Genomic DNA, 25,407 nt, shown 5'->3' with positions numbered 1-25,407 from the left:
TCACCCGTGCACACACACACTCACAAGCAATCTGTCTCCTACGGACATGTGCGCCACCCAAAGACAGGAGCGAGCTGCGTGGAAGTCTGCCATGTGGCTGAGGATGAGAGCGTTTGCATGATCGCTGAATTACCTCCATATAATAGCGTTTCGTCAGGGGTGTAACAGCAAACAAGAGATTCTCCGCGAGGACAGTCTGTTCTCTCGCTCTCTCACGCACACACATACACACACACACACGTGTGCAAGAGGAATCTGCTCCCTATCTCCCTGAAAGGCGGTGGCGATAACGACATTAACGGCGAGTCCGCAGGCGTGACAGGATGGCGGAGCTGAAGTCGCGGAGCAGGGAGAGCATCAACAAGGTGGAGAAGGAACTGGAGAAGATAGAGGGTAGGTGACTCCGTGAGGAAAGGGGGGGGGGGGGGGGTTAGGCTGCAGTGTGCGCCGCTACACAGTGCCTTGCTGTGGTCTGCAGAAAATAGATCGGTACAGAGGGAAAGAGAAATGGCTGGTTGTTGCATCAGTCTCCATCCCTCCGTGGGTCTGCAGGTGGTAGAAAGGTGAGCGCTGCGTCTCTCTTTCTTCATTCATTGAGATATTCCGGTCTGTGTCGCTTTACCAAAAAAGAGGCATGCAAAAACAGATGACAGACGCTTTACCTAGCCAGGTGACTAGTGGCTCACCATGTTTAGCATGCTCTTTTGGTTAATCCACGCACAGTACGAGGATATGCAAACAACCGTAGTATCCTGCGGAATGAGTGTGGAAACAGTGACGCGCCGCCTCGCACACATTGTAAATTATGAAGCAAGAGCGTAAGCTTACATCTTGACAAGAAAGGCGATTCGGCCCACCCAGGCTCACTAGGTAATGTTGGATGAGGCCCATAGTTTATAGTAAATATATCTGATAATTACAAATCATGTTTTACCCATCCTTTAAGACACAATATTATAAATGAAAAATAAGACGTTCGAAACATGGCACCGACATTTCTCTGCTTTTCTTACTGTGTCCGGAGGACTGTACAGTTTGCCCAACTGTTGATTTTGTTTGGAATTAATTTGGAGCTCAGATATATATCTATAGGCTACAGTTTGACATGAACAATGGCTTGTTTTCGTTTTGAGTTTATTTTTGTATTGACTGATTGGAGCTATAGAGACATTTAAAATATTGTATACACACACACGCAAACACACACACTATAGTACGCTCCATCGATTTGGATCTGCACTACACAATTTTATTTTTTGCAATCTAGCAATTTACATGTGGGTAAAGGGAAGATTTTCAGCTTTTATTGAAGAGTACTTTTATGCCTTTTTATACACATAAATTCTGGTCATATCTGTCCACAATACCTTTTTTCCAGAACTCTGCAGGCTGTTTTAGGTCATTCTTAGCCAGCTGTAACCTGGTCATCCTGTTTTTGAGGCTAACTAGAGGTTTGCATCTTGCAGTGTAGGCTCTGTGCTTCTGTTCCTGAAGTCTTCTACGCATAGTAGCACCTGCAAGGCCATTTGGTCCAAATATTATGGTGTGCGGAAATGTGGGGGTTGTGTATAAAAGATGCTGTCATTTCTACTAAATTAATAAATACCCTGTATTACATGCTGAGAATCGCCCCCTTAACCACACATGAACTGTTTGATTGCTAATTTAAAACAATATAAAACAAGTATGTCTTTGTACCAAACAATATGGAGCTCACTCTGTGTATACACACACCACCTATTAGGTATTTATTATTTATTATGCACTATGTTCAGACTTATTTGTCTTCTGCTGCTGTCGCCGATCCACTTCAAGGTTTGATTTGTTGTGTGTCCTGAGATCCCCTTCTGCTTGCCACTGATGTAACATATGATTATTTGAGGTATTATTTGATTATTTGAGATGAGAGCTGTGTGTCCTGAGATGCCCTTGTGCATGTCACTGATGTAACATATTATTATTTGAGGTATTATTTGATTATTTGAGATGAGAACTGCCACTGTTTTTTGCACCATTCTCTGTAAACTATATTGTGTGTGAAAACCCCAGGAAAGCTGCAGTTTCTTAATACTTAAATCACCCTGTCTGGCACCAACAATCATTCCACGGTCAAAGTCACTTAGATCACATTTATGTGATTGCATTGAGCTGCTGCCACATAATTGGCTCATTAGATATTTTCAATAACATGCAACATGCAGTACATTTTGCATTAACATGTGAAATACCTAATAAAGTGGTCACTGAGTGTGAATGTGTCTAAAATACACATCATTTAAATAGTTAAAATTGACATTGTAATGCAGAAGGCTATACAAGTAATGTACACAGCTGTAAAGTACAGAATACCAGCCTGAACAATAAAAGTTATCGAGAGGTGCTCCTTTTGCAATGGGAAAATGGAACCTGTGATTGATGTAAAGGCATTATTGTTGCGTTGTCATATAAAATGTTTGTGGCATTTTTGCAACAGTGTAAATTAAATGAAATGATGTCTGTTAATCAACACCGGTCGACAAGCTGATTACACTACAAAAACCCTGTCATAACAATTGTTTTATTTTTGCAATGGAATAGAAAATCTTGTATTTATATCTTATAGTCGAAAATGTTAGCTTGTTGCTTGTTTACATATTTCACCTTTAACTTTAATCTCAGACTTTAATGGTCAAGAGAGGAATTGCAGCAACAAACACCCTCAATCCACAACACCGTTTATCCCTCCCCCTTCTCTGATAACGCACCTGACGTTGAAAGATTGGCTGTCATTAATATCTGGAAACCACATAGCAACACCTTAACGACCGCTAGCAACATCCAGGAAACCAACTAGCAACACATTTTCAACCATCTAGCAATACCATAGCAACCACCTAGCTGCACCCTAGCAGCCAACTAGCAAGCACTTAGCAACACCCTAGCAACCACCTAGCAAAACCTTAGCATCACCCTAGCAACGACCTAGCAACACCTTAGCAATAACCTGACAACACCCTAGCACACCACCTACCAAAGATCAGGGACACCTTAGTATTAGTAGTAGTAGCAATAGTCTACTCATTTGCCACAATCACACTCCACATTTTCTTGAAGAAATGCACATTTCTAATTTCTAATTTTGTGTAATGTAACAGTATACATTGAGGTTTGTACCTAGCAGTCTCGTTCCGGTGTAGCACTTGGGTTTTGTGATCAGTATTGTGATATACTGTAGATTTCTCTTACATCTCCGACGGTTTTTCTTTTTCTCATTATTTCTCAGCCTCATAGTGGTTTCCTTGACTGTCATTGGCACAGCTCTGGTCCTTATGTTGACAAATGGCAATAACAGACTCCATAGCCAGAAACATCTGAGAAGGCAACTATCCAAATACTTTCGGTCCCCTTAAAATGGGATTTAATGCCTACATAAATCGCCTGATATGGATGTAAATATCCTCAAACTAATGGTGACAGTCTGCACCTCATATTCATTTGTTTATTTCAAATCTAATGTGCTGGAGTACAGAGCCAAATAAACAGAAATTGTACTACTGTCCAAATATTTACAGACCTCACTGTACTGGAAGTAGTCCAGAAAATTGTACCGTTTTGAGTAATCCATGAGATTATGTTAATAATGTATTTATAATAATAATTTAGTCATGTAATTTGTAATCTGTACCAGATCACATTTTAGTAGTACGTAATCTTCCCAACAAGCTGCCTACAACTGCATTCCCCGTTTCCGTGGCAGTTACTCCTACCATTAATCAACACTCCAACACAGCCCTCCCTTCTAGAAATATTACTGTCCAGATTGATTATCCATATCAGGGTTGTCAAACTCCAGTCCTGGAGGGCTGCAGTGTCTGCTGGTATTTGTGGTTCCCTTTCAATCAGCAGCCAATTAAGGCCTTGAGAACAAGGTTTGTGGACTCTTTAGCCAATGAAAGACTTGTATGCCAAAGAAAGAAATGTATCTCTCATGCTGAAACACACCAAAACACACAGCAGCAGACACTGCGGCCCTCCAGGACTGGAGTTTGACACCCCTGATCCGTATAGTTTATCTGTGGATATACGTGTCCCTCCCTCCTCCCCCAGACTGCCCCGCAGCTAACGCCGAACCAGAGGAGGTGTCCCTGAAGGAGGAGAAGGATGAGAAGGGCAAAGTGGAGCTGAAGAGGAGCATCACCCTGTTCAACGGCGTGGGGATGATCATCGGCACCATCATAGGCTCCGGGATCTTCATCACGCCCACGGGGGTGGTGAAGGAGGTGGGGTCGGCCGGCATGTCGCTGGTGGTGTGGGCCGTGTGCGGCGTCATCTCCACCATGGGAGCCCTCTGCTATGCCGAGCTGGGCACCACCATCGCCAAGTCAGGCGGGGACTACACCTACATCCTGGAGGTCTACGGCGAGCTGGCCGCCTTCCTCAAACTGTGGCTGGAAATGCTGATCATCCGCCCGTCCTCGCAGTACGTGGTCTCGCTGGTCTTCGCCACCTACCTCCTCAAGCCCCTCTACCCAGAATGCAGCGTGCCGGAGAGCGCCGCCAAGTTCATCGCCTGCATGTGTCTCAGTGAGTAACGTCTATAGACGGGGTAGTGAAAATACCTCAACAAAAACTTTTCCTAGTTTTCTTTCCTAGTTTTAAAACTTGAACTGCTGCAGTAGGGTGGTCAGCAGCGTAGTGGTTAAGGTACCTGACTGGGACCTGTAGTGGTTAGAACCCCGGTGTAGCCACAATAAGGTCCCGGGTGTAGCCCTTGGGCCCTTGAGCAAGGCCCTTAACCCTGCATTGCTCCAGGGGAGGATTGTCTCCTGTCTAAATCAACTGTAAGTCACTTTGGATAAAAGCGTCAGCCAAATGACACGTCGTAATATGTATGAGGCCAAAATAGATCCACCACTCTCACCTGCTGTGAACTATGAATCACCAAAGGTCACTGGTGTCTTTTCTGAGCCTCCCCGCCACATGCGCCCATGCGCGCACATGTAGACACATCCAGAAGCGTTCTGAAATATTTTTAAGCATCATTTATGAAACTGTATAAATGCCCATCATTATAAATGCCCCAGCACTAGTAAAGTAGTGAGAATCATCACGGGCAGTGTCTTCTTAAATGTCTCTGAATGATTCCCTGATTGTCTTCTCCTGAAAGCCGACTCTGTGAGATATCGTACCACTCTCAGTCTCCTCTTCGCCCTCGTCCCCCACAGCCCTGCTGACCTTTGTGAACTGCATCAGCGTCCGGGCAGCCACCAAAGTGCAGGACCTCTTCACCGCCTCGAAGCTCATGGCCCTCACCATCATCATCATCTTCGGCTTCATCGAGATTGCCCGAGGTAGGTCCTCCACCATCTAAACTGCCGCAGTGACTGCATGTTTTACTCCAGTCCTGGAGGGCTGCAGTGTCTGCAGGTCTAACTCCAGTCCTGGAGGCCCACAGTATCTGCAGGTTTAACTGCAGTCATAGAGGACTGCATGATCTGCAAGTTTAACTCCAGTCCTCGAGGGCTGCCTGATCTGCAAGTTTAATTCCAGCCCTAGAGGGCTGCATGATTTGCAGGAGTTAAAGTCTCATCCTTCCTTCCTTCACCTGGCCTGAAAGGCATGAACAGGTGAGAGTAGTACTTTCCATGTGAGATGACTACCGAAGGAAGAGATGCAGGTCACTGCTATAGAATGTGTTTGGTTTGACCAAGTCTCAGTGTTGAAAATATAGTGGTGTCCTCCATTAGCCTGATGAAGACCTTGTGTCATTGGCCCTTTTCCTGGGTGCCTCACTTTTACCTCTGTGTTCATCCATGTTTTAGAGGCGTTTATTTTGGTCTCCTTCGTCGAGTTCAGATGAAGCTTAACCGTCAGGTGAACTGCTAAAACACTCTCTGGCCCAGGAGCAAACCCGTTTGTCAAGGTTATTTGGTTTCTTTCTCATCTTGTCGGAGTGAACGACACTGAAATTGACATTAACTGCGCTTGAGCGAGTTTTAAATGTGCTGACTGTATGATTGGATGTTTTTCTGCTTCCACTTAATAACACTTGATCTGGGCAGTGGAAAAGGAGCTGTTTTGTATTTACGCAGGGAATCGGAAGGCCTGTTTAACAGGGTGCATTTTCTGCTCCCCCGAACACAGACACAAACCAGATTGTCAGAATTTACTAAAACACTTTCAGACTCAGGGAACCAGAACAGTTCCAGTTCGTTATTTTGTCTGGGTCAGTCAGAAGCAAAAGCAACTGTTTGTTTCTGTGCTGACTGCAGAGTAATTATAGTCAGCCTACATTTTAATAATCTGAAGAATGCACTTCTTTCAAACATTTATTTATCTTTATCTTGCTTTTGAGTATTGCTTGCTATTGTTAAAATGTCAATACATAAATGTTCAGGTAGTGTCATATTGCAAACTACACATTGTTAATAATAATAATAATAATAATAATAATAATAATAATCATAATCATAATATAATTCATTCATTCATTAATAATTGGCATAGGAATTTACCCAACACTTTAAAGTTAAGCAGTACATTGTATTCTGTATAGACCGTTATAATGTAGTCCCCACCCCCTGAACCTGCCGTTGTTTATCTCCATAGTAACAAACCTCGTGTTCTGGGAGCAGTAGGTCTCTAGGTGGCCAGGTGCACACAGTTCAACACGCTGCTACATTTGAGAATAATTGTAAATAAATGCTTACGGAGGATGACATGTTCTGTACATAGGGATTAAACGCTGTGTCAGTAGAGGAGCGCACGAGAACCTCGCTACACGAATCGGAGAGTGAGCAGAAGGGAGCCATGGCGACGCCGGGCGTTGTGACGCGGAAACCGAACGCTGATTAAACCTTGCCCTGCTGGCTCTCCGCACGAGGTTGTCATGGAAACTGGGCAGTGCGATCGTCACCGTGCCCCTCCAAGCTGTCGGTAGTGCCTTTTGAAAGGGCTGCGGCTGAGAATCGCGTGCATGCACGTTTAATAGCTATAAACGCGATAGCATATTACTTTTGTTTACTTTTTTTGTTTGTTTATCTTTTTTGATTTCACAGCGACTCAATGTTCTTTTAAGTTTGGTTGGTGAACCACTCTGATGTATTGAATATAAACACTGCAATAAAGGGGTATACAGATTATAAAAGATCTCAGTTTCAAACTGGACATTCATTCATAATGTAAAAGGTGGCGTATTTTTGACCGTAGATTGCTTTGTGCTTTCTACACACTACTCCCTGTTTAGTGGCAGGCAGAGCTGCGGCACTGAAAGGGGAAAATTATTTCACGACTCTCCAGGGCTTTTGGCTCTGAGCCTGATCCTGCCCTGAGATTTGCACACATATAAATATGTGTGCAAATCTCAGGGCAGGATCTAATCTAATATTTCCCCATTTAAAGCACACAACATCCCGATGTTGTGTGCTTTAAATGGGGAAATATTAGATGTGTGCTTCGGGGGGAGTCTCACAGACAAGAAGGTGAGTCCCATGAGATGAGATATACACTCACTGAGCACTTTATTTACAAGACTTATTATTTTTTTTTTTTTTCTGCATACCACAGTTGTAATGTGTGGTTACTTGCTTTATTGTCACCTTCCTGTCAGCTTTGACCAGTCTGGCCATTCTCCTCTGATGTCTTTCATAATTTTTTTTTTTTCTTCACCATTCTTTGCAAAATCTAGAGACTTGTGTGCGTGAAAATCCCAGGAGATCTGCAGTTTCTGAGATACTCAAACTACCCTGTCTGCCACCAACAACCATTCCACAGTCAAAGTCACTTTTTTCCCCATTCTGATGGTTCATGTGAATCTCCTGACCCGTATCTACATGATTGTATGCATTGTACTGTTGCCACACAATTGGCTGATAATCGCATGAATAAGTAGGTGTAATAAAGTAAAAATGTTCTAATAAAGTGTTTGGTGAGTGTATATTCAGTGCAACTCAGGATAGACCACCTGTTGAGCAATTGTATATCTCGAGTGAGGATGAGCGCATCTGAAATGCGTCCAGGATCTACTGTATGTGGGACTGCTGACATTTTAGCGAATTCAGTAGGCTACTCTTAAATTTGTGCCCAGTACATTTGACCTACTCAGACATGGGTCAAATACATACCTGTTTTAAATGTAAATACTTGTATGTGCTCGATTGATCTTGCATAGTGCAATTGAGCCAAACAAGAGGACCAGAAGGCGGGGTTTGCACTTTGTGAGAGTATTTCATAGGTTCTAATACACCAGACAAGCTCAGAAAAGTGTAGAAAAGTATTAGAATCCAAAGCAATTACGTATTTAACCCAGGTTTGCATTACATAACAATCAAAAAGAAAGAGATTATCTAAAGTTGGTCAGTGGAATCGTGGACCAATCTGAAGTGTTGAGTCTTCAGTCTGCTTCAGAATATGGGCAGGGTTTCTGCTGTGTGTATGTGCAGATGTTTGTTGCATCACATCATCTTTGGGTACTATGGAAATGGAAATTGGGTAGATCAGTGACCATTCTTTCCAGTTACAAATTAATTAATTTGTAGAGCAAATGTAAAGCATTTTGCAAATGGTGCCCAAAACACTTTACACTATATACCTAAAATAAAGGAATAAAACAGAATGAAGATAATAAAGGCTGACTAAAATGAATGTGATTAAAACAGTTACATGAGCTTTAAAGCACGTTTTTAAAGCAATGCTTTTTGCTTTTGTGTTCAAACAGGTGACGTCACTTACCTGCGACCAGACATGGCATTTCATGGCAGCAAATTGGAAGTGGGCAGTGTTGTCTTAGCACTGTACAGTGGACTGTTTGCCTTCGGAGGGTGGTGAGGGGCTTCATAAATTATATATTCTTACTTGTACAGTATATCTATTATTATTGAGTATTAGAGTATAAAAATTAAAGAAAGCTAGCTAAGTAAGGGCGGCACGGATGGTGCAGTGGGTAGCACTGCCGCCTCACAGCAAGGAGGTCCTGGGTTTGAATCCCCGTCGGCCGGGGCCTCTCTGTGCGGAGTTTGCATGTTCTCCCCGTGTCTGCGTGGGTTTCCTCCGGGTACTCCGGTTTCCTCCCACAGTCCAAAGACATGCAGGTTAGGCTGATTGGAGAGTCTAAATTGCCCATAAGTATGAGTGTGTGAGTGAATGGTGTGTGTGCCCTGCGATGGACTGGCGACCTGTCCAGGGTGTATTCCTGCCTTTTGCCCAATGTATGCTGGGATAGGCTCCAGCCCCCCTGCGACCCTGTTCAGGATAAGCGGGTTAAGATAATGGATGGATGGATGGATAGCTAAGTCAGTTACAAGCAAATCTTTGGATGTTCATTGAATTCTCTTAAGCACTTGAAGGATGTGACTGAAATAACACTTACCTCAGAGTTACATTTTTCATTTTTTGTCATTTAGCAGACACTTTTAATCTAAAGTCACTCACAAGTGATTCTTTATGTTTTTCTTGCAGGAATTATTTGAATTATGTCACAGAGGAAATGATTAATCCCGAGAGGTAAAACTCTTTCGTATCATTGCCGATTCAGTATCTAGTCTTAATTCAGAATCAATATGTGAATTCATGACACCGTCAAGTTATTTAGCAGAACATATTTCTGCATATTTACATCAAAGTGGTTCTCTGGTAACCCTAATCAAACAGCAATATGTGAGTGTATTGCATTCACTTTAACATGGAACCAAAAACACAATAAACGTTTATGCAAATCTCACTGCTTTAATTAAAATATTTCCATATCTTCAGGGGGTGGGGGAGTTTACTGTTATGTGTTGGATCCCTGTTTAAACCCTTGGGGGAGAGGGAGTTATTGCATGGGGTCCCTGGTTTAAACTCACAGGGCGGAGAGAGTTATTGCATGGGGTCCCTGGTTTAAACTCACAGGGCGGAGAGAGTTATTGCATGGTGTCCCTGGTTTAAACTCACAGGGCGGAGAGAGTTATTGCATGGGGTCCCTGGTTTAAACTCACAGGGCGGAGAGAGTTATTGCATGGGGTCCCTGGTTTAAACTCACAGGGCGGAGAGAGTTATTGCATGGGGTCCCTGGTTTAAACTCACAGGGCGGAGAGAGTTATTGCATGGGGTCCCTGGTTTAAACTCACAGGGCGGAGAGAGTTATTGCATGGGGTCCCTGGTTTAAACTCACAGGGCGGATAGAGATTATGTGTGGGATGCGTGGGATGAAGAGCGCCCCCTGCTGGAGGGATCATGCGAGATTCTCTGACTGTTTCAGAAACCTGCCACTGGCCATTATCATCTCGATGCCCATAGTGACGGTGGTGTACGTGCTGACCAACATGGCCTACTTCACCACCGTGTCCCCAGAAGTCATGGTGGAGTCAGAGGCGGTGGCTGTGGTAAGGACACATCTCCACACACCCCTGTTCCCTGATCAAAAGACTTTCAGCAGAATGCATGAATGGATTGATGTGTTACACATTTAGGATTACACGGGCACATGTATAAAATCATTTTCCTAATTAAATCCTCTCAGTGTGAAGCACTGTGTGTCAGCAGGTGTGAACATGTGATTTGGATATACATTTCAGAGATTGATGTGACTGTTTTTCATGTATTTTGGGAGTTTCGAGTGCTGTGTTTGAGAGATGGATGAGGCTGTTCTTCAGGTGTTTTGGGAGTTTTGAATGCTGTCTTCGAGAGATGATTGAGAATGTTCTTCAGGTATTTTGTGACTTTTAAGTGCTGTGTTTGAGAGATGGATGTGAATGTTCTTCAGGTTTTTTGGGAGTTTTGAGTGCTGTGTTTGAGAGATGGATGTGAATGTTCTTCAGGTTTTTTGGGAGTTTTGAGTGCTGTGTTTGAGAGATGGATGTGAATGTTCTTCAGGTGTTTTGGGAGTTTTGAGTGCTGTGTTTGAGAGAGGGATGTGAATGTTCTTCAGGTGTTTTGGGAGTTTTGAGTGCTGTGTTTGAGAGAGGGATGAGAATGTTCTTCAGGTATTTTGGGAGTTTTGAGTGCTGTGTTTGAGAGAGGGATGAGAATGTTCTTCAGGTGTTTTGGGAGTTTTGAGTGCTGTGTTTGAGAGAGGGATGAGAATGTTCTTCAGGTATTTGTGGAGTTTGAGTGCTGTGTTTGAGAGATCGATGTGAATGTCCTTCAGGTATTTTTAGTTTAGTTTTTTTAATTTTTACTGCTGTGTTTGAGAGAGGGATGTCAATGTTTCTCAGACGTTTGGGGAGTACCACCTGGGCTTCATGTCCTGGCTGATCCCGGTCTTTGTGGGACTGTCCTGTTTCGGCGCCGTGAACGGGAGCCTGTTCACCTCCGCTCGGTAATACAGCCAGCCCCCTCCTATCTCTACAATACACACACTTGTTTTGTGTGTGTGTGCACCTTTGTGTGTGTGTGTGTGTGTGTCTGTGTATGTGTTTTTGCACACATGCGTTTGTGTGTGTGTGTGTGTGCGCATGTGCATATGTCTTTGTGTGTGCTCACGTGTGGGTGTGCGTCTCCTCCTGCAGACTGTTCTACGCCGGGGCGAGAGAGGGCCAGCTCCCTGCGGCATTGGGCCTGGTCCACACCGACCTCTTTACCCCCGTGCCCTCCCTCATCTTCACTGTGAGTCACCTGACCCTCTGGGATGCATGTCCTGTTCCTTTCCAAGATCAGCAGTGTGTGGGTTTAAATCCTAGACATAAGCCTGTTGTTGTTGAGTGCTTTGCCATGGGCTCTTGTCAAGATATACTCTATCTTGATTTTCCCACACAGTGCTGTACAATTCGTTGTACAATTTTGGTTCTTTTGGCTTTGTACTCCCGCACATTGGATTTGAAATGAAAGAATGAATATCAGGTTAATGTGCAGACTGTCACCTTTAAGTTGAGGTTATTTACATACATTACCCACGTAGTAATTTTTATATAGTATAGCCCCACAATTTAGGGGACCAAAAGTAATTTGACTGTTGGCTTCTCAGCTGTTTCTCATTAGTCAGGTATATTCAATCGCCGCCCGCCATGATCTTTGGATCATTACATGTAGCTCAGAGCGGAATTTGTCCTGCACGCGTTATCAGTGAAATAGTTACAAGATTCATAAAATGGCATGCAAAGTATTACACTTTGTCATGTGCTGGGGGTTTTATATTATCCTCATCTTTTTTTAATTATGTGGTGGTTAAAAATATTTGAATATAGTATTTAGTACTGTTCTGGGTGAATTTTGCTTGAAGTTGCTGTTGGAAATGAACACTGTGGTTTTGATTTAAGGATTGCGGCCAGCTTGTTCTACACAGTGAATAAAAAAATAAAAAAAGGTGCTCACCGGAGTTCCTGCATTTGCTGAATGGTCGGTGACTTCCTGTCTCCCTTCGCAGTGCTTCCTGTCCATGCTCTACGCCACCTCCAAAGACATCTTCTCCGTCATAAACCTGTTCAGCTTCTTCACCTGGCTGTGCGTCGGCATGGCGATCGCCGGCATGCTCTGGCTTCGCTGGACTAAACCCGAACTGAGGAGGCCCATCAAGGTGAGAGAGCTGAACCCACCTCACTGGCTATGTAATTTACTTTCGAAGCCAATTGAAGTTGCTGTAGGCAGTTACTGTGGATGTGCAGGTAGGCACCTCTCACCTTGAGGGAATTCACCAAGTTGCCGCATTTTAGCAGTTAAAGTGTTATAGACGACGCGTTTATCTATAACACTGTATTGCTGCTTTCTTGGCCAGGGCGCCCTTGAAAAAGAGATATTGTAACCTCAATGGGACTCACCTGGTTAAATAAAGGTTAAAAAAAAAGTTATACCTGCACAAACTCCTTCCTCCTGGGTTGTCAGATATGGCTTCCGGTACCCATCATCTTTGTGCTGAGCTGCGTCTTCATGATCGTCGTGTCCTTCTGGGCGGCCCCTTTCGAGTGCCTGATCGGGAGCACAATCATCCTGACCGGCATTCCCTTCTACCTGCTGGGATACAAGTGGAAGAAGCCACACATCGTGCGCAAAATACTGGGTGAGACCCCCGCGCTCTCCACATGCCTGAACATGGGATTGCAGACTGACAAGTCTTAACCCTTGTGTTATCTTCAGGGTCAGAAATTACCCGCCACTATGTTCAACAGCAGAGAAAACCCCTTAAATCAGAGATGTCAAACTCCAGTCATGGAAGGCCGCAGTGTCGACAGTTGTTTGTGGTTTCCTTTAAATCTGCAGCCAATAAAGGTGTGTGGACTCTTTAGCCGATGAAAGACTTTGAAATGTATCTCTTGTGCTGGAACACACCAAAAACCAGCAGACATTGCAGCCCTCCAAGACTGGAGTTTTACACCCCTGCTCTAAATTATCTTTTTCAACCTGAAATTTGATGACAAAGTTTGTGATGTTGTCGTGAGCCACGGACCCCTTGCCGAGCTCAGACCTCACGTTCCCACGAGCAGTACCTCACCATGAGGTGTCTCGGGGACGAACTCAAGTACTCCGAACGTTCTGGAGCCCTGGTAAGTTCTACTGAACTTCCAGCCCAGTCTCGAAGTGAAGGGTGTGATGCAAATCTGGTATTCGATGTCCTGTATTCAATGTATTCCTCTAAAATCTAGCGCGCCACTCCAGCTTGACTACAGCTGTCTTGCGTTGCTCTCTCTTCAACAGCCCATAGATATCTTCTGAAGCAAAATTCTAAGATGCTATCCTAAAGTCTAAAAGCTTATTCCTTATATATCCTTTTTGCATACAAAAGTGTACCTTTTTGATAAGAAATGTCCCCAATATATCAAGCGGGAAGACATTTATCTCTTATGCAACTTGTTTTTTAATGACCATATTCATCACTTCTGTTTTTCCCACTGTCATTTTCTCATACCTCAAAAGAAATTTCCCCAATACTTTATCTCATGTGCCCCTCCGGTTGGGAATTTCCACCATCTTAATATACGAGTGGAAAAACACTAGCTTTTTTGTATTTTTTTAAGGAACCAATTCATCACTGGTGTCTGTTTCAATTTCATAGTCTCTCCTTGACTTCCTCCACACCTTGACCTCATGCAAGCCAGAAGTTAGTGCCTGCCACCATCTCAATACACTCTTCAGGTGCCCCTTTTTGTGGCGCCTTAAGGGATCTACAAAGGACATCCAGCCAATAGCTGAGTGTAAATCATCATTTAACTCCTTCACTGTTAGTCCTTTGAATCTATCCGATAAATTATTTGTGCTATAATCAGGAAGGCCCTTGAAGCCTCTTAATCTTCTTTCGGTATTGACATCCCTTCCGTTTTCCTTTTTTTTTTTTTTGCTTTAGCCAGGCATTGTGCCCCTCCCCTGTAGGGTTGGGGTATTCTCAGTCAGAACTTTAACCTTGCTCCTTAAAACCCTAAATCTAAGTCCCCCGACTTCAGACTCCTCTACTGACGAGTATGGCTGCTCATTATCTCTGAACCACATATTTTTCCTCTTACGGGCGTTCTTGCTACCACCTCGATGGCGTGTGCCAGGGGTTAACAATGCATTCCTTCCTAACCCATACCCGTCTGTAGGAGCCATTTTCCATTTAAATTAGTTGAATGCGTGCTACAGGAGCACAGAGAACTTGGTTTCAATTTAGGATCTTTTATTTTGAAAGAACTCTTATTTTTGTTATTATGAGAAGGCCTTGAGCTTTTAAGATGGCCGACACTCACTTTTGATTTTTAGAACACTGAGAACAAAGGAGTTAGGAAGACGTAAGAGCACACAGTTCTTTACGGCTGTTGAAGACCTTTGGACCCTTTTGAATACTTAAATGTCACATTTTCATTATTTGGATCTACTGATTTAACTACTTTCTACTAACCATTTGTTTGAATCATTGGAATCTATTGGAGTTTCCTTTGTTTGCTCTCATCCACCTGCCAACTCACCTGCCTTGCCTGTCTGCCCTGCTTCCCTCTCTACCCCCAACCATCGCATCTTCATCCATAAAGGTAAAATTCAATCATTGTAAAGCCAGTCAAAGAAGCTCGACATTACGTCTAAACTTGTGGCTATTTTATGGACAAATTTGAAAATATGCCCTTACATAAGGTAAAGAACTATGCCATCGCTTCTGCTGTTTGAGAACCGAATGCTTTGAATTGTTTGGAAAGCATGGAATCTTTGTTTGACTGCATCTGAAGTGTGAAGCTTTTGGATATTTTGGAATTGAAGATGTTTTTTGGAATAGATTCACTATTGGAGTGGCTTATTGTTTGAAACTGAATTTGAAGTGGCCTATTGTTTGATTCTGGATTTGAAGTTGACCATCATATTTTGGACACTGCTATTGGAGCGGATTTTGATTTTTTTGTTCATGTTTATGAAGAGAATGAATGTGAAGACACAAATTTTGCCGCCGTGCTGAATTAAAGGAATCATTAGAGAGAGAAATTGTTGAAGATATTGAAGCAAGCATTGAACAATTTCATCAGGCATTAAATGAATTCAAAGAATGTCATCAGTCTGTGCAAGAGCTGCTTGAGGGAGTAGAAAAAACAGCTGATAATGAGGACTGGTACCAACCAAGAATGCAAACCTGCAAAAATGAAACATTTTATGTTACTGACGTAGGAGCATGGAGAGCCAATCAATTCATGCAAGCACAAGCTGCACAAGCTGCAGTGTCTCATCTTGACAGCATATCTAATTCTGGTAAAGCAGAGCAATCACAGACTGTTGTAAGCCGTGTCTCCAGATCATCATCAGTGTCTTCGGCACGGCTAAAGGCTGAAGCTGAGAAGGCAGCCCTACTGCAACGTACAGCTGCTCTGCAGAAAAAGCATGCTTTGGAAAGGGAAAGAATTGAGGTGCAAAATGCAATAGAAAGAGTCAAACTTGAAACAGTGCTGGCTGCAGCTCAGGCCAAAGTGCAAGTGTTAGAGTGCATTGATGTTGAGGTCACTAATTCTAAATTCACCTCAGCAGAACTTTCAGAACTACCAGGCGATGGTATGAATGCTTATCTGGAGAGTCATTATGCAAGAATTCATCCAGAACTCTCACCAGTGCAATATGCCAAGATCTCTGTAGTTCCCAAAACACCGCTGCAAAGAGTTCTGACACAAGATGCAAGGCCAAAGAGGCCTCTACAGCCTGCTCACTCAATCTCTCATCAGGGGGGCCTAGGGCCGGGTCCTCGACAATGTGTGACAGATTGTTTCTTCATGCAAAATAGATGTTGGGTTTAAAATTCAATTAAGCTGCTTTATTTTAGGGGTTTAGTGAAGGCGTCATTTTTTACCTTTAGGACAAGGGGAGTATACAGAATGTTAAGACTACACAAGGGTTAAGAACCATGGTCATCGCCAACCGCTCTGGTGAATATGTGGTACAGTTAGCCCGCCAAGCTAAAGACACGGTCCCCAGCTAAGGGAACTAACCACACTGATTTCCCCAGGGCTGCTAACTCAGTTTTCTGGGTGTAGAGAAAAGTTGATGTGTGAAATAAGTTTCACACCCCTGTTAATGCCAACCCTGCCATGCTAGGACACAAGCTGTCATTTTAGATCTGGAAATGTTTTCATCAGTGCAATGAGCCAGATCCCAGGAGATTAGCAGTTTCTGAGATACTCAAACCACCCTGTCTGGCACCAACAATCATGCCACGGTCAAAGACACTTAGGTCACATTTCTTCCCCAATCTGACATTGGTCTGAAAAACAGCTGAACCTCTTGACCGCGTCTGCATTCTTTCATGCATTTAGTTGCTGCCATATGATTGGCTAATGAAATATTTGCAGTAACTAGCTGGCGTACAGGTCTACCGAATAAACTGCCCACCGTGTGTATTTGCTTTATTAGCTACTATGCTCGTTATGTATTCCACACACAGATTTTATTGGAGGATGATGTGTCCACACCATGTCTAATGTCACCCTGTTCCCTTTCCCCCCACAGAGATTTTCACCATGTTCTGCCAGAAGATCTTCATGTCTGTTCCAGAGGACCGGAAAGCCCCATAGCCACTGCAAAAGCAGGGAAAAAAGTGAGAAGAAAAAAGAGAAAAGTATTTCAGTGTCCTTGGTTCAGTGACGTTTACATTTCGTTCTTGTGCTGTCAGCCAGAGTATCATCATGTTTTTTTTTTTTTACAGGGTTAACCGAAAAATGCTAACGATGCTAAGGAATTTATTTTTAGCTCAGTCTTCTCAGTAGCCAGATTGTTGTGTCTGTTGTTCACTTTTGCCTGTGAAAAAGTGTGGTCTATGAGAACATTAAACCCAGGCAAAGACTTTGGTTGGACAAACTAAACAGTAATTTATCACTCTTAAAAGGGTTGCATGCTGAAAATGAACCCCAGGAAATGTGTTTGGTTGGACATACAGTACCCTTTTAATCAGCCTTATAAGGGCACTTGCCTTGGGCTGTGAATACCATTGTACTATTTAGGATGTCAAAATAGCATTATATACAAAATCATGGCTGCATAAAATAGTGTGTTAAAACTACTTGGATGTCAGACTACATTTGGTGAAATATCATGGCGTGCAAGCACTGGACACTATGCTGGCACAGTGCATTGTGCTAGGTCACCAAAATAGCAAAACAGTTGAACAATTTAAATGCAAGTATTACCTTTAACTATGCTTAGCAGAACATAGTTAAAATCATTTTTTGTTTTCCTTACACAGTCACATCAACAGGCTGCCGTAATGATTGTGTACTGTGTTTAAAGTGCTGGCGTTCTATGACACAGTAGCATGTCTGAAAATCCATCATACTTTTTACTTATGCACTAAAGCCGCCTTACGTAGGGCAAATGATAGTATACATATAAAGTACGTAGTGTACAATTTTGGACGGTGCTCAGTGCTGTATGTCCAAATAAGAACTTTCCCTGGGGTTCAGTTTCAAGTTGTCAAACTTAAACTTTCAAGTTGTAAATCTTAAAAAATGAAAAATAACACCAGCTGTCTCTGGAGCTATGCAGGTACACAACTCGACCAGAGCCTGTAAAATATTATAATGTTCCCAAATGATTTTTATTTATTTGCTTTTAAAATGGCCAGGGCCAAAAGGAGTATTCTTGGGATCGGGAAAACATAGATTTTTTTTTTTAATGCTGATATCTGCTGATATGCAGATATCCAAAGTCCATATGTGTGGAGTAGTATACAGTTTCTTACTGTTGTATTTATATTTGTAGCACCTGTTCCCATGGCAACAAGCTGTTTGTCATTTGTCCAGCAAAACGAACACAAACAATGTGCAGTTGCAATGCCTGCCTTAATATCCAATGAAATAGATGTTGGGGGTTTTGCTGTGCATTTAAGTGTACAGCAAAACCAGCATTTGGTCTGTCTGCGCCCACGTCACAACTTTAAAAAGGGTGAGAGTGACAGCACTTAGGGGAGAGGAGGGAGGGGGGGCAATAGAACTGGTTGGTATTGCATCATAGGCATGTAGGGGGAGCCAATGAGGGAGAAAACAATCTTGTGTCTGTCCAAAAAAAAAAAAAAAAACAATCCTGCCACTGAGTAGGGACCCACCGTAGTTCAGACTAGCTGTGCTAGTCAGGAAATTACTTTGAATTTCCTAAAGACCAGGAAAGGTATTTTGGCTAAATAAACCAAATAGGAGTGCTGTCTTTATGTGGTCCTTACGCTAGTTATCTTGGCTGAAATCGGAAAACGGCCCGACTTAGCCTAGTTGCTGCAAGTGAAAAATTACTGTAGAAAAGAACATTACAAAAGGAAAAGCTAGGTACAGTTAGAAAAATTAGTCTAACCACATAAATCTTAACAACAAACAACCTTTTTATAGAAGTACCACGAGACATACTAGTGCTATGAACTACTAAATGCCAAATATATAGGCTAGCTAAAGAACAGTACAGAAAAATGGAAGTAGAATGGACCAAGGAAAGGATTTCTTGCTAGGCTATTATAAAAAGAGGGAAACATCACTGCCCAGGCTGTCATGACTTGACTGCAGCCATTTTGAAATGAGCAGGATAATGTGTGTAGTCCTGTTATATCAGTGTGAACACATAATAGGCCGGCTTACTCATTGATCAAGAAGAGAGGCGGAGATGGGGCACTGACTTACTTTCGTAAAAGCAGGTTTTTTCCTACCTCTATGTCACGGATGTGGGCTGGGTTCTAGGCAAAAAGAAACAAAACCTTTAGATGGCAGTGCATTTTTTCACCAAATGCGGCGGCACAGCTTCGTTATATTTTTGTTTGTTTAACAGTCAGACTAATTTGATGTAGCAAATGGAAACAGGATACTAAAAAAAACACGATTTAGCGTTTCTTTTTCCGGTAAACACTATAAACAATGCGTCGCGTACATTCAAAATCTGACATTTAAAATCTACAGAAATCTTAGAAGTAAATTGAACATCGACCCCCATCCCCCTGGTAAAAGGCAGGCACATCTAGTCGGCTTTGAGTTGCGGTGAAGTGTAAAAGTCCTCTGCTTCCTGCCGTGTCTGTGTGGTGAGTTTGCAGCCCAACACGGCAGTGTCAGTGTGCTTGATTGAAAGTCTCATCCTGTGTAATGTGTAATGACCAAACTCAAGTGAACTGTGCCGGTCGTATATGCGTGTGTTACTGTACATTTTCTGTCTGTTGTGCTGGTGTTAGAGCATTCCTAATTATGATTTGGATCAGGCGTTGTCACATACAGGCAGAAACACAATATCTCTACCTGTTTCTACCTATTTATTAAATGTATTTATTACCTTTATTTAACCAGGAAAAATGCACTAAGGTCTCTTTTCCAAGGGGCCCTGCAGTACACAAGTGAAAGGACAACTAAAATGTAAACTAAATATTTGCATACAGTGCAGAATTACATACAAGGCACTACAGAATACACTGAAAGAGATGGTTAGAATGCACAAGTGCACTGTTGAATAAACAAGCCCTTCAGGTCTCACTTATTGGAATCAGGTCACTTACATTTCTTATATAGGTCACTTATATATCTTATATAAGTTACTCATATACAGTATTTATTATATCGGTCACATACAGTATATCAGTTATGTAGGTGACTTATGCTGTTGTAGCCTACTCTTGCAGCTTAGCTATGTCACCTACATAATGTGTACAATAGCACAAAATAAGTACATAATAATAAATAAATATCAGGAATGTGACAAAAGCAACAGCATCATACATATCTTATGGTAGCTGTGAAGGCACAATTTTATGACAAATTAAAAATGAAGAGAGAAATGTATATAACCATATAAATATATATTTTGTTTTTCCTTTTTTTTCTGTAAATGATTTTAATGAATGTCAGCACTAGGGAACAGCATTTTACTGGGACAATCCTCTATCTATATTACAGGTGATTAAATATCTTTTAGGCCTATAGCCTTATTCTGTCTCTGAAGCCATGGTGTCATTATGAAGTAACGCCTTCGATTGTACGAGCTGCATTATCGAATGTTATCGTCAAAGGTTTGTACTGTACATTTTGTAAATGAAGCTAAATAAAATTCTTGCTTCTCTGTCAACTATCAGGATATTTGTCAGTAGCCATGGCAGGTTAACCATGTACGATTAAAGTATTTTTGTTCTAAAAGTCAGTTTGTGTCAGATGATACTTTCTTGAATATAAACATAAATGATCTTGTCATTTATTTTTTATCACCACTGTTGCGGAATGAAGAATTCGAGCAGGTTATTTGTTGATTTGGCTAGAAAGATTGAATGAACTTCCTTATATGCCACTGGCAGTGCACTTATCGAGAGGTGCCTGGCGTTTGAAAGAGCTTATTTGCCTTTAGCCGTTCGATACCACAATCACCAAGCCAGACATTTAAATTGAGCATCATCCGCACTGGGCATGCACAAGAGCTGGATGCATCCTGTTAGCCTGTCAGCTTAATACGTGTACGCTCTGCCTGGGTATCACATTCTGTCACAATATATTGCCTGCATATGGAAGCAATAACCTACAGGGAGATACAGTACGTGCATCTTGACAAACTCAGTAAATAAAATGCAGTAGTAGTTGATAACCAACACACAAATCATAACTGCAAGAACAGGAATACAATCATGAGTCCAATAGCAATGTCTTGTACATAAACGGCAAACATCCATATTACTAGTATTCAGTCAACATTTGTCCTTAGGTTTGACAAACTTTACAGTTTCATGAGTTCAGCGAGTTAATTTACTAAAACTCTTTGACCAAACTGAGTTTGTTAAGAAAATGTGTAACGCTTGCAATTATTTGTAAGTCAGGGTTAAAAGGACCAATGTTGATTGAATACAGTTCATTGTCTACCGCAAACACATTTGAATCCTTGGCAAAATCTTCATATTTCTCTCCCTTAATAGAGGAAAACAGGGCTAGTTCCCAGTATCTGTTCAATACTGTTGCTAAACTGACAAGGAGTTGTACATTAGTTGATCCCTGTATTCTAGTATCATTTAGAAGTAATGGTTTGGCAAAATTTGTAAATCCACTGCTTTCTAGACCCTATTCCTACATTTATTGAAGGAGTTGTTATCAATGATTTGCACACCACAGCTTAGCATTGTTGTAAACGGCTGGCATTTATATAGCAATTGATGCTTCTCAATCACACTCACACTCACACCAATGGTGATTGGCTGCCATGCAAGGCACCAAACAGCTTGTTAGGAGCAATTGGGGGTTAAGTGTCTTGCTCAGGGACACTTCAACATCTGCATCTGGACACATACCGCTGACTCATGAAGTAGCAGTCTAAGGTACTTGAAAAGGCTGTCTCAAAACATTCCTTTTTTCCAACTGGATTTAGACTTACAAGTATTGAAATTGCTCTCGTCAAAGTACTGCATGACCTACTCATCTCCTCTGACAGGAGATACTGTATATTTATTTACATAATTGTGCTTTTAGATTAAAGTGCAGCCTTTTGATCTCCTCATCCTTCTGGATAGTCTTGAAAAGACTATGACAGACTTCTCTGTTCTGAATAGGTCATACCTTTGAGACCAACATCAATTTGTGCACATTTACAATGAATCCTCTGATCAATCCAGGGTAGGATATGGAATACCACAAGCACCTGTGCTTGGACCTCTGCTCTTCTCTATATACAGTGGGCTCCAGAATTATTGGCACCCCTAACTGGCAATGCACAAAAAAAGCAATATGATTACTGAGATAAACTCGAAGTGCCAAGCACGAGAAGAATACTGTACTTTTTTTAATGTTTCAAAGGAACTAACCAAAATCAAACATTAATTTAATAAAAGTTAGGTGTCACCAAAATCAAGGTTCCATAATTATTGGCACCCCTGGTTTACATCCATCTTTGGCAAGGATAACAGCGCAGAGTATTTTCCTGTAATGCTTGACAAGGCTAAGGAGCACATTTGGAGAGATTTTATGCAGATATTTGCCAGATTCTACATATTCTTTGGTTTGCGCTTATCAACTGCCCCCTTCAGCCCACAGGTTTTCGGTTGGATTGAGGTTCTGCACCTGAGATGGCCATTGCAGAACATAGATTTTGTTGTCACAGAACCAACAGCAGATTTTGAGATATGCTTTGCGTCATTGTCTTGCTGGAAAGTCCACCTACAGACAAGTCTCAGCCTTGTGGTGGAAGCAACTACATGCCAATAATTGTTGCGGTGCCAATAATTCTGGAGCCCAGTGTGTATATAAGTTTATATACACGGTATTAACTTCCACTGCTATGCAGACGATACTCAGTTGTATTTACATTACAGACATTCAGTTGATGCTGTTATCAGAGACTGCTTAAGCAGCCTGAAGGGATTCGCTGACAGAGAGGAATATTCGCATGGTCATTCACTTTAAAAGCGTCTGTTCTGGACCCTAACGTGACAACTGCATCTCTCTGAAACTAACAATAACACTTGGGTGTCTGGGTTGCAGCCCAGTTCCGGTGAGTCTGAGATAGAGGCCTTATTGTGTTTCCACGAGGGTGTATTTTAATGAATGTTTGCTCCTGAAATATGAGGTTGTTGCTTGTTTTCTTTTTTTTACTCGGTATTTCATTCATTGCACCTTGATAAGATCTTTGTGCTGCTCAGCTAACATATCCAAGAAAGAGGAAATTATGGTGAACTACTGCCACAGGTTCCTTCCTCTGACGCAGAGATGAAAAATGTTCATTCATTTCAAGATAATTAACATACGCTGGAGGTACATGTGGCAATAATTTCGCCATTTGTTGATGCTTAGCATTTGATGCGTAAATGCAAAATATCATGTTTGTTTACAAAAGGCACAATAAATACAGAGATCAGGTTTGCAATTGGTAATGATTCGTCTCTTTGTTGTTTTCATTGATTTAGATTTTGATTGGATGTGTAAAGTAAAAATGTCTGATGGTAATATCTGGGTAATTTTGTCCGAAAATAAACCTTGAATAAACCTGAAATCGACTTTTACATTTATACATTTCGGATTTCACAAGAAAAGCTTGCTCTGCTATGCTGAACTTCAGTTTCCAATCATAAAATATGACTTTTCCCGTCAGAAATCCACAAAAATGTAATTGAGAGGTTTTATTTCTCCAGCCTACATTGATTACAGCTTTTTTTACTCAGGTTGCACAGGCATGCACACACAGAAAAACTAAAAGATAGATGTGGATGATGCGCATGAATATTATATTAAGATTATCTCTATAAGTGAATGCCAACCTCTATCTCACCATGCATATCCACATTCATTAATCACTGTCAGACACTCGAATGGCTAACATTAAGCTTTCACTATTGCTTTTATTTGGAAAGGTGCAGGCAATGTAGTTTGCTTCAGTTCATATATACATAAGTTGAGTTTACTATATATACAGTAAACATGAGTTGTGATGGATGTTTGTGTTTATACTGTATATACATGAATTGTGATGAATGATTGACTTTATATACTGTATACATAAGTTGTGATGAATGATTGACTTTATATTCTGTATGCATAAGTTGTGATGAATGATTGACTTTATCTATACATAAATTGTGATGTAAAACAGTCCAATCAGCTTTGATGTCTGGCAGGAGAGATGATGGTCTGTGGTGTGATATGGTGCCAGAGAACAGCATATTCCACATTCCTTCACACACAGGCAAATGAGATACAGAATTACAGAACTTACCAACCATCTTTCATACACACACACACACACACACACACACACACACACACACTTTGTAAAGTTAATCATTGATCGCTCACTTCACAAACATACTACACTAATAATGACTGCTACCCCATAATATTGTACTAATTGGATTGTATTTTGCAGATTGCAGTTCTTTGGCTAAGGCCTTCTTTGTCCTTTCTCTCTCCCCCTTTTCTCTTTTCAGTTGCTCACTTGGTTGTTTCTTTGTCATATTTTTGACAATTTGTGAGAGGGAGTACAGGAGATAACAGATGCAACCAACCGAGAAAGAAGACCTTTCCCGGTTTTCATGTTGGTTTGCAACATGAAAAGTAAGGCATAACTGCACGCCAAACAAGGTCAAAAGTTGGTCGGAAAAAAACAAACATTGTAAGTGTTTCTTTTTTAATCAATTAAAATGATTAAAAAAGCAAAAAGCATTGTTCAAAATCTATTCATTAATATGCAATAATGTGTGTGTTTCAGTTTTTTTGTTTTGAATTCATTAAACTTTTGGCCCTGATCTAGCTCCAAAAGGACCTGTCTACATAACGATGAATGCCGTCCAGTGAGTGAAGTCTACTTATTAGTCTGTTGCCACTCCCTCTATAAAGAGTTCAGGGAGTTTATTCATATAATTATGAACAAACGGAGAGCACATTAATTTAATTTATAAAAAGTAATATGACTAAAATGAACTACAAGACAGAGAATGATATTAGGAGTCGAAAAGTCAACTTGGTTGGAAAATCAGGAGCAGGTTCTTTACAAGCATCTTCAGTGAGTAGCCCTGAAATATTTTCATAATAAGATGACATGTAATGAAGTAAAAACTGAAATTTACTCAAATTATTTTAAATATAAGTGTCAGATGATTAATCAATTTTGCTGACAGTAGCTAAGTTAGTAGTAGCTGTAACCTGGTGAAACATTAACGTTATCTAGCTGGTAGCTCAGCTAGTTAGGAAGGCTGAAGTTAAGCTAGGCGAGCTCATGCCATGAAGGTCTTAACTAACATTAATGATCATATTCCTGAATTTATTTGTTTACTTTATTCACAAAATCTGTTCAATTTAAGAAGTAAGCTTGGAGATCAATTAGTATTGCTCTAATATTGTAAAACTAGTTGGTTATATCATTACCCATATTCATTTTCACAGCATTAATATCTTAAAGTAGTGTCATGAAAATATTGTGAAGTAGGTTACATTACATTACTTTTTCATTTTAAATATTAGCAAGATTCACATATTAATGAGCAATGGTTAACTTCCTTAATACCACATTATGTAAAACATATGGATAGTTCATCATTATGGACTTTGAATCAGTGAGATCATTTATCAGACAACTAATGCTTTAATTTTGTCTAAT

General features: G+C 41.3%; 1 protein-coding gene across 2 annotated transcripts; it reads left to right on the top strand.

Annotated features, from left to right (window-relative positions):
* On the top strand, positions 1-24,309 carry LOC133138903 (large neutral amino acids transporter small subunit 1-like). 2 transcript variants are annotated; one of them, XM_061258040.1, is made up of 12 exons: positions 1-393; positions 4,087-4,563; positions 5,205-5,330; positions 8,696-8,801; positions 9,436-9,480; positions 10,217-10,340; positions 11,172-11,275; positions 11,466-11,562; positions 12,320-12,469; positions 12,775-12,949; positions 16,840-16,927; positions 24,239-24,309. In XM_061258040.1, the coding sequence occupies exons 1-11, from the start codon at positions 324-326 to the stop codon at positions 16,902-16,904; spliced, it is 1,539 nt and encodes a 512-aa protein (XP_061114024.1). In that variant the 5' UTR covers positions 1-323; the 3' UTR covers positions 16,905-16,927; positions 24,239-24,309. The 2 variants fall into 2 exon arrangements, with proteins under 2 accessions (XP_061114024.1, XP_061114023.1); XM_061258039.1 differs by lacking the exon at positions 24,239-24,309 and having other exon boundaries at positions 16,840-17,470.
* The last annotated feature ends 1,098 nt before the right edge of the window (positions 24,310-25,407 follow it).

This window comes from Conger conger, chromosome 10 (assembly GCF_963514075.1).
Source record: "Conger conger chromosome 10, fConCon1.1, whole genome shotgun sequence".
NCBI classification, from domain to species: Eukaryota; Metazoa; Chordata; class Actinopteri; order Anguilliformes; family Congridae; genus Conger; species Conger conger.
This window is presented reverse-complemented; position numbering and strand designations above follow the sequence as displayed.